Below are 9806 nucleotides of genomic sequence, written 5' to 3' on the forward strand. Positions count from 1 at the left end.
GCTGTATCCGCATTAGTAACTAAACTACCACTGACATCTAAATAGTTTACCTGATGTGAGAGTATCTAAAAGGAATCTTTTACCACATTTCTAAGAGTAAATTAGAAGGAGCTTTAGGTGCGTCTGGTGACGCATATTTCAAATGGACCGGGCTTTAATATGATGCCAGACAGTCCTTCCTTTGAGGGCAGAAGTTTCTCTGCCGGGAACTCGAGGCTGAACTGCTGGAGCAGGTTGACAAAAATAAGGAAGAGTTCTGTTCTGGCGAGCCTTTCCCCCACGCAGTGACGTCGACCTAAAACACACAATTCCAAAACTGTTATTTTAGGGGTGACCATTATAAAATCATAACTTCACCCAGAGTATTGAAGGTGGCTACGATAAATTGATAACATATTTATTAAAGTAAACACGGGAATTTAATTATCTTTCGCCCGTAAGAAAGATGAACAGATTATCACAAGAGAGGGCGCTACACGGGGTGAAACTTAATGCTTGTTTTGAAAGAAGGGGGAGTTATAAATGTGTAATACCTGTTCCAAATGGAATGTACGATTCATGCTGAACGACACTCTTGCCATCAGCAGAGAGGAAACGGGTTGGGTTGTATTTCTCTGGCTCTGTCCACGTAGCAGGATCATGATGTACTGCCCAGGTGTTAATCAACACACCTGCGGGTAAACATATCAACCTTAATGCTTAGTACCAAACCAATATCAGCCTATTGGGCAGGGGTAAAACACAATCTTAGAGGGGTGGTGTACATTTTGGTAAAGACTCTGAAAATGAAAGACATACCAAACTTACGGAATAAGAAGTACCGCATTTTTGGACAGTTTAATGCTTTTTGAGAAACATTTCAATTCGAAGTACTGTGGTTATGGAACAAAAAAACTGAGTGTAAGAATCGTTAAACGCAGTATTAAAACGCCTCTAATGTATTTCAATAGCTGATTACTCTTTCTGCGTGAACAAAACCGCTCCAGATTTTTGGTAATATCTCAAAAAAACGGTACCACCATTTCAAATCAACTTTTCACAGGTTAGTTTACGGTATTATCTACAATTTTCCAACTACCAAACGCGTTTAAACGTTTCCGTAAAAGGCACCATACCACCACACTGCGAGTAACCGACCGGTACATCGAGTACAGTGGCAGTGGTGAACTAACCCATAACATTTCTTCAACCTGTCACCCCTTAAAATAATTAGCTGATCATAACGTATAATTCTCCACCTTGTTATCTTGCTTTGATAGCTATTTCTTACATGTGTTTCTTGGCACAGTGTAGACGTTCAGCGTTGTTTCTTCTTTGGTTTGGTGAGGAATTGTTAAGGGACCAACCGGTCGAATGCGCAAAGTTTCCAAGATGACGGCGTTCGTGTACGGCATGTACGGACTGTCGGCCATTGATGGCTGGCGACTCCCTCCTATGACGTCATCAATCTCAGACTGAACCTGTAGAATGATATAGGGTGCGTTCTATTGGCTTCCGTGGGTCTGCCCCGGTATGCCCCCGGTACGTTCGAATAGCTCTAGCTCTGACGTCATTACAGGGGCTCACCCGAGTTAGCCCCAAGTGCCCTGCTTGTGGAGTGGGCCACTTGGGTCTGGCCTTAGGTGCAGGACGTCACCACGAGAGGGTGAGTGGTCGTTCGTAGCTCTTGTAGCAAGACTCCAAAAGCACCAAAGTGCCCTCGCCCTCGGGTGATTGCCGCGGGGTCGACCCAGGGGAGCTAATAGAACCCACCCAATGTTTGTAATAAAATTATATGTAATATTTAACTTTCGTTTGTTTATTGATTTATTGATGTAACTTGTTTTTCTTATGAGAGCAATTAAGATAGAAAGGTGATGTATTCTGTATAAGTTTATCCTTCTCGACGAACTTTTTGTCAGTTGGTCGTAGGGTCGTAGATAAACGGTCAAGGGTTTCAATGACCGGTCCAATGTTGCAATTCAATGTAAATTCACTTCAGTTTAACGAAGTTTTTAACGATAATCTCAAATGGTTGATTATTATTGTTTGAGTTTCAATTGTGTCCATTTTTTAGTATCATTTGTAAGTAGTCAAGTTTTATCTGATGTCAATCAACTGTTATACAAACCCATTTAAAACCTTTACACTTCTTATCTGAAATGGTATGTTTTGAAACCGTCTACTTCTAAGAAACACTGGTATTGTGATCAGTCAATTGCGGTCTTTGACAAAATGTCAACGGTTAAGTAAAGAGCAAGATTTGATATCTCTCTTAAATCCATACTTTTCATATCAAGATTGACATAAATAATACGCCAGACAGAAATTTTAAATGTTACCTCTCTCTGTATATTCGGATGGAGCGCCATAAACATCACCAACCACAGTAATGTTGTTGATGTTGTTTCTGTTCCATCAATAAACAAGCCAAAAACATTTCCTCTTATGGCTTCGTCATCAAAGGAGTCTTTCTCGAATCGACCGTCGACTCTGCCGCTGGTTTTACGTTTCTCGACCTCTGCGAACAGCAGGTCAATAACGTCCCGGATGTCATTTTTATCGTGAGAATCGCGATGTTCCTGCAAGGGTAGAGGAATTGAAGATAAGGTATGTTCTCTAAAAGTCAGGTACACCTTTTGATAAAATAGAACAGTTTGAACAAGACTAGTTGCTTTTCTTTTCCCATGAGTAAAATAACGACTAAAGTGATCCGGTTTGGTGGTGGTTCAACGCCTGCACTTTTCTGATGTTTTATTAGTGTTTTTTAAGTGTACGTTTTTTTTTCATGACATTTTGCCGGTAAATGTCCCAGTTCCCTTACATTTGGGTTAACATAATTTTTATTAGTACTGCAACAAAAGGAAAAAGACCTGAAGCAACCCAAGGTAATATTATCGAAGTCTTATATAGCGCAAGTATCTACCAACAAGGTACTGAAGCCGCTTTTCAGAAAGATAGGTTATTGAAGGGATACATTCTGAGACCCTATTATTTAGCACCTTATACGGTGAACCCAATGCAAAACGCTGTCAGAGGAAACATAATATGCCAACTGCTGCTTCAACATTCATCTCTCGGGGCTGCCATCGGGACTGCCACTCCCGAGTAGGCCTTACAAGTCACAAACACAAGTGCCATCCCTAGCCGAACAATGTCCCCCAGTTACAAGTCCATCGCCTTTCGAGACGAATGGAGGCCTACTACTACTATACTAGTCTTGGTGCAAGACGTTTCTCGTTTCCCTTTTCACGCACACCGCGGCCAATTCACCAACAGCGCCCGCACCGACTCAATCCGCACCGACTCACGTGACTAAGTTCATTCACCGCTCCTCCGGGGGAGCGGTGAGTGAACTAAGTCACGTGAGTCGGTGCGGATTGAGTCGGTGCGGGCGCTGTTGGTGAATTGGCCGCGGTGTGCGTGAAAAGGGAAACGAGAAACGTCTTGCACCAAGACTACTACTATACGGGCTTACAAGGTACATTCAGCAGCCACAGCCAGGAACACCAGGGCAAACCCATTATCTTTTCGATAGGTGCACTGGGTTCTTTCACATGCGTTACACAACACATGGAACCAACGGCTTTACGTCCCATCCGAAGGACGAAGCAATGGTCAAGTGCTTGCTTAAGGACACAAGTGTCACGGTATGGGATTCGAACCCACACTCTGCTGATCAGAAACACCAGAGTTTGAATTCGGTGCTCTTAACCGCTCGACCACGACACTTCCGTAGATTTTTGTATAGACCGGACCTGGGCCGGCTTTTTGTCAACCATTACTCGACTGACAGAACCCATCGTCTACAATATTATTCAAGTCACCGTTGAAAGGAACAATTCTAAAAATTGTAGATGGATCACAGTCGCTTTAATGTTAAATTATGTTAATACTCACCCGTACTATACGAGAGAAAAGTTCCGTTAGACGTCTGCTATTTGCTTTCAAATGAGAGTAAAAAGCCGTATCTTAACTGCTGCCTGATCAACTCAAGTATCTCCGTGATGTCTGGATCCAAAAAGTTGAATCTTCTCCCAATGCACATTTTACAAATGACATTCGAGACGGTAATTTCGACTTGGTGCGTGGGGTCAAATGGTTGTCCCTCTTGGTCTGCGAAGCCGTCGAGGAGGTACCGTGATTCTTCGTTGATGGAATGCTCGATGATTTTCTTGCCCATACCAAAACTTTTAAGAGCCTGAATACCAAACCGACGACGGACCTTCCAAATGTCACCACTTTCTTCGGAAATAGAACCTGTTTATAATATAATTCATTTATTTGCCTGGTGCATCAGAAATTTACCGACATACAAGAGGAGCCTATGAACGTTAAACAATAAATGGAAATAATGAAGGTTAATCAAACGGTTCATATTAAAGGGTCTATGTACTTTTTGTAGGACAACAAACACAATATCCACAGATTTACCTTAAAGGCAGTGGACACTATTGGTAAGTACTCAACATAATTATGAGCATAAAACCTTTCTTGGTGTCGAGTGATGTGGAGAGGCTGATGGTATAAAACATTGTGAGAAACAGCTCCCTCTGAAGTGCCATAGTTTTCGGGAAAGAAGTAATTTTCCACATATTTGATTTCGAGACCTCAGATTTAGAACTTGAGTTCTCGAAATCAACCATCTAAACGAACACAACTTCGTGTGACAAGGGTGTTTTCTTCTTTCATTATTATCTCACAACTTTGATGACCGATTGAGCTCAAGTTTTCACAGGTTAGTTATTTTATGCATATATTGAGATACACCAACTGTGAAGGCTAGTCTTTGACAATTACCAATAGTGTCCACTGCCTTTAAACGTACACCGCTTGAAGATAATGATAGTGACTTGACTTGCCTAGGTGCTGCAGTTTTTGAATTTGGGTAAAACAATGTTAAGGAAATAATTTTTGTCTCAGTGATCATGAGAAGAAAATTATTTTAGCATGTAAACACGTATTTTCGTGTATTTTAATGTAGTTCTGTGGACGTTGTTTTTTGTGTTACAAAAAGTTTAAGAAGCTTCCGTCTTATTGTTGAATGTATACAAAGGTGCAGAGGCGATGTTTTTATTCATAAGGGACCGGATACAGAGACAAGCTCTTTTAAACACCACAACGTGCTTTTAACTACCAATTACCTCACGCACGCATCCAAACACATAACATGAATCGTGTGAGGATTTCTTTGCTCGGCTTGTGAAAGGAAAAAAAAGCATGACAAAGTTGTTAACGATCAACAACGCCATGTTCACCTGTGTAGTGTGTTCCTTTAACTTCGACATGATCACAATTCACTTTGAACTCTTTGGAATATTTGCTGCTGATATGCTGCTGTTTAGAAAACTTACCTTTAATTCCATTCAGTTTGTTAACGGTCGAATTGTGTCTGTCAGAGAAGACTTCAGCCTGCTTGTGCAAAGCTTCCTTGATGCAGCGTAAACCATTTAAAACTACTACGAGTTTGCCGCCAAGTCGAACACTGAACACTTCCCCGTACTGTTTGGACCAATGAGTGAAAACATGATGAGATAGTCCACGGCGAAGGGCCAGTGCGCTGCCGATAACTGGCCAACCAGTCGGTCCTGGTGGCAGATTCTTAGGCAGGCGAGTCCAGTACAACCCAAGCAGGAACACAAACAAAAACACGAATACCGACTGCAACCTGACAGCTTCAAACAACGTTAAGACTAAGTTGAGCATGGTGAGAATGGAGGAGAATTGAGATGGAAATAATTATTATCAACAAGTTGTCTGATATTCGGTGAGCATGTTTCACAATCGTCTGATGTTTTGCCCTCTTCTTTCCTTGTATATGTATGTTTGCCAAGACGGAGCGCATGCGCACTTTGAAATGGATAATGGGCGGGAATAAAGCCCTCCGAAGCTGGCCTTAGTTTATTTGTGGGCAGGTAGTTGGGTACTCCAGGGCCGACCTTGGTAAGTAAGTTGGGTATAGGATTTGATTAAAACTAACGAAGGACATTTTAAGAGTAATCTGGATTGTTTGTTCAGTAGATTGGAGTCTTTTGAACGCTAGTTGTCTGCAGACGTACCGGGTAAATTTCCGTTTACGTCGTTCTGAGCATGCTCACTTTCTAAGAACAAGTCATTTACCTGGTAGTCTGCTGCCACCATAAGGCCACCAAAAAGTCTCCCATCTGATTGCTAACAGTATTGGTAAACTTAAGGTTGTGAGACCGATTCTTCATTTACAGTGGGTAGGGATTAATGTCTTGGCCAAGCAAAATGTACAAAAAAAACTTTATAAGTGGAAATAATCAACGCCACAGCCATTAATTTGTCTTACGGTACAAAGGATCTTTGACACACTATGGCAGTTAGAAAAGTTTATAGCCCATTAAATCTATAATTGCTCGTCCATAAAAAAATCCACTGTCGTAAAATTATAAAACTTGTTAATGGTTTAGTGTATAATTAGTAAATAACATTTGCCAAAAGAATTTTAACAAAATGCAGGTAGACTCCAAATGCCACTGGCTTTCCAGAGAGACCACCGCTACAGAAAGAGCCAATTTAGAAAACTTACACAACAAACACAGTCTGTAAGCAAGATATCTGGAAACCTGCAATGAAAAATTGATGATTTCACTTTATCATGAGGATTAGATCTTGGTATGTCTGTAAAAGTCTGTTAATGTTTGTGCGCGAAGTATAGGAGTGAAGATATTTGTCAACCGGTAATTTTTTTTGTGACGTCACGTGCAGGTGGCCCTTTGACGGAACCAGAGCAAGAGGGTGTCAAAGATTGAGGTTCATGGATGAGTAGCATTGGCAACTGACACTTACCTGGTGGATAACGTACCGGGAACTCTGGTCACCGGCGTAAATGTAAAGAAAAGCAAAATCGCATTCAGAGTTTTAAACTCATATTGTTTTTACTTTTTTAGTTTTATTTTAGTTTTTAGTTGTAGACATCGAGGCTTGACAACAAAGGCTTGAAGACACACCCAGCCTTCCTACCCCCGTAGCCACCCGTGACTAGCTAACGCTGCCTGACCAATCCATCTCAACAGCGTTAACAATTCAACACAAGGCTCATACTATACAATCACAATGCCAATTAGCAAAGCATAAGCGTTCAATTTGTATCAGATTATATTTAAATTACGTTTCAACCGGGACAATCATAGGGATCAGTGTTATACAAACATGCACGGCCATAAAAAGCCCCCGAACATAAATTAATTATACATGGGCGGAAATGAGCTAAATTTGAGTTAACCCAAAACTAATAAAATTGAAAAAAGGGTCGTAGATTGCTTTTGGACAAGTAATGCTGATTTTTAAGTTTAAAATACCGAGAAAGATACAGACAAAGTGACCATGTTTTTAGCTGAAAATAGTGCCTGTCTGGGGCTTACGCATTGACACAGATAGCAATTTAAAACCGTATTTTCAGAGAAACCGTATTTTCAGAGAAACGTCGAATCCATTCACGTTTAGAGAGGTACCAGCCGGTGTCCCAGAGAAATCGGTCCGCCACGGATTCTGGACCCCAAATAGAAATTAACATGGGCTGGAGAAGGATATTTCAAAAGAGGGCGCTATCAGAAGTAGTTTGTGCACAGTTAACCATTACCGGGGAACCGAATCTCCTGTGTCCACGGTCTTTATTACGTAACTACACTAAAGCTTGCCCCGATTCATGTGATATAGCAACTGTCTGTATAGTCTTAGGAGTTTGAACTATTGATTTTGGTATACTCAGTTCTTCCCCGAGTCATGTGAACAAAATATTACAGGCATATTACTCGGGTGGGATTCGAACCCTCTTGTAAGTCTAGAGCAGTGTCTTACCAACTATACTACCGTGATTGCCCGGTAGTAGAGGCAGTTCGAATCCTATGTTTTGGCAGCGGGTACCGAAACGATAAAGAGATGTTAAATTTGCATCGGGGGAGTTTGAATTAGTTAAACGGTAACTTGTGATCAAACAAGTCATTGTTCCATACAATATTCAAATCTAATATGCAAATGGCCTTTTTACAAGGACTGCCGATAAGCTGTTGCAAACCGCTCACCAACCAAACAGACCAAAAATGCTAAAACAAAATAGTAATCTGTCTGACGTTTCAACCCCGGTAGGTGAGTCTTTCTCGAAGGCTAACTGACAACACACCAAACTTGAACAGACTTCTGGTGAAATAAAATCAGTCAAGTGGGAAGGGAGATTAAAGCACACAGACAAGCGGGATTCCGAATTAACGAAAAGTAAAGGATGAACATAATAAGGTCATAGCCTTGGGCTATAGTATTGTACAAATATAATGTCTGCATAGTCGCTGTGTGACCGTAAACCGAATCGGTAAATATGTATTGACAAAAGAGTCACAGAAATAGGCAAAATGAAAAACAAACTTGATGACTGAGCTCAAATCTGCTTCCATTATGACTTTATTGACTGTATAGACGAGACAAATCAGGCTAGTCAAACAAACACTTTGGTAAAACAGACAAGACCAGCGTGCAGATGTACCATTGACGATCTCAGCCCTCAGCTGGCATTCAATTATACGTTTCTACGTGGAGCGGGTATACACCAAAGTCTAATACTCTCACTGACTATAACGTGTAAAATCTACAGAATTGAACAAATTTCAACAACAACAACTACAAAACTCATTATGTTGAACCAAATCGTAGACTTGCTCCAAATGGTTGGTTGGCAAACGGCTGTTCTCTTCCTCCTTGTGTTCTTCATTGGACTGTACTGGATTCAGCAGCCTGTGAATCTCCCACCAGGACCGACTGGTTGGCCAGTCGTGGGCTGTGCATTCAACGTACAGAAACGACAAACTCATATTGTATTCTCCCCTATAAAAGGGCTGGTTTCCACAGCAACCGCAAAACAAAAAGATGTTTGAAACTTATTTCTTTGATGTATTATACCTTGTATTATTCCATGAATACTGCGTACTAAATCTCACACAGTTTAAGTTGGAATGTTTCATTACATAATTGCATTAACCCATTTCGCAGTATAAAGCAGAAGATGCTTGTGACTCAGCTATTCACTTGAAATAGTTTATATGGTCCAATGCTCAAGTGGGATATTCGGCAACCATTGGTATTTGTAGTAGGTCGAATGTAATTCTGAACACTGTGGGTGTGTGCCTGTATGTGTTATTTTCTTATGTACAAATTGGTCAATATGATCCCACGGACGGCTGAACAATCCTCGACCATAAAATGGTGGAAGATCCAAAGTTACAGGCTGACAGACACTGACGACTGACACACTCATACAGGCTGTATGAATCAGGTATGCATTTTTTAAGAAGAATCTATAAACAAATAGTAAACTTGCGCGTACAACCATGTGTACATCTCTTAGGGTGAGTGTTGACGTTTATGAGTGTGCCTTGCTGATTTCTCAGAGAAAAAATACATTGCATTCTGCTAATACGCATCAGCGTTATATTTGCCCCCCCCAAAAAAAAAAAAGAAAAAAAAAAAAACCCACGACCGTATACAGTAAAAACCCTAAAATTAGGTAAAATGTCAGCAGATAATAATCTGGTGAATCAACATGTTGTCAAAGTGAACTTGGACTTTGGCTAAGGTCAGAGTCACCAAGTAGAGGGTAGGCTACTGGTAAAGGTCGAGTGGTATATAAATAAAAACAATAAACCTAAGCCCGAAGCTGGTATTGATCAAATGTTTTCGAAGTGGAAGGGGAAAACACTACATGCTAAGTCTCATCGACTATTACGTGTAAAATCCGGAGCATTGAAATTGGTAAAAACACAAAACTAAATAATCATGTTGAACCAAATCGTAGACTTGCTCCAAATGGTTGG

The 9806-nt window shown here is 40.8% G+C and overlaps 1 protein-coding gene across 1 annotated transcript; it reads right to left on the reverse strand.

Annotated features, from left to right (window-relative positions):
• Nucleotides 1-113: 113 nt before the first annotated feature.
• LOC117305179 (cytochrome P450 2U1-like) lies at nucleotides 114-5685 on the reverse strand. Its single transcript, XM_033789988.1, has 7 exons — nucleotides 5334-5685; nucleotides 3972-4239; nucleotides 3880-3940; nucleotides 2322-2561; nucleotides 1271-1460; nucleotides 534-671; nucleotides 114-295 (listed from the first exon to the last, which is right to left on the reverse strand). Exons 1-7 carry the CDS (start codon nucleotides 5683-5685, stop codon nucleotides 114-116), a joined length of 1431 nt encoding a protein of 476 aa, XP_033645879.1.
• Nucleotides 5686-9806: the final 4121 nt, after the last annotated feature.

The sequence above is a fragment of the Asterias rubens genome, chromosome 2, assembly GCF_902459465.1.
Source record: "Asterias rubens chromosome 2, eAstRub1.3, whole genome shotgun sequence".
In the NCBI taxonomy this organism is placed as follows: domain Eukaryota; kingdom Metazoa; phylum Echinodermata; class Asteroidea; order Forcipulatida; family Asteriidae; genus Asterias; species Asterias rubens.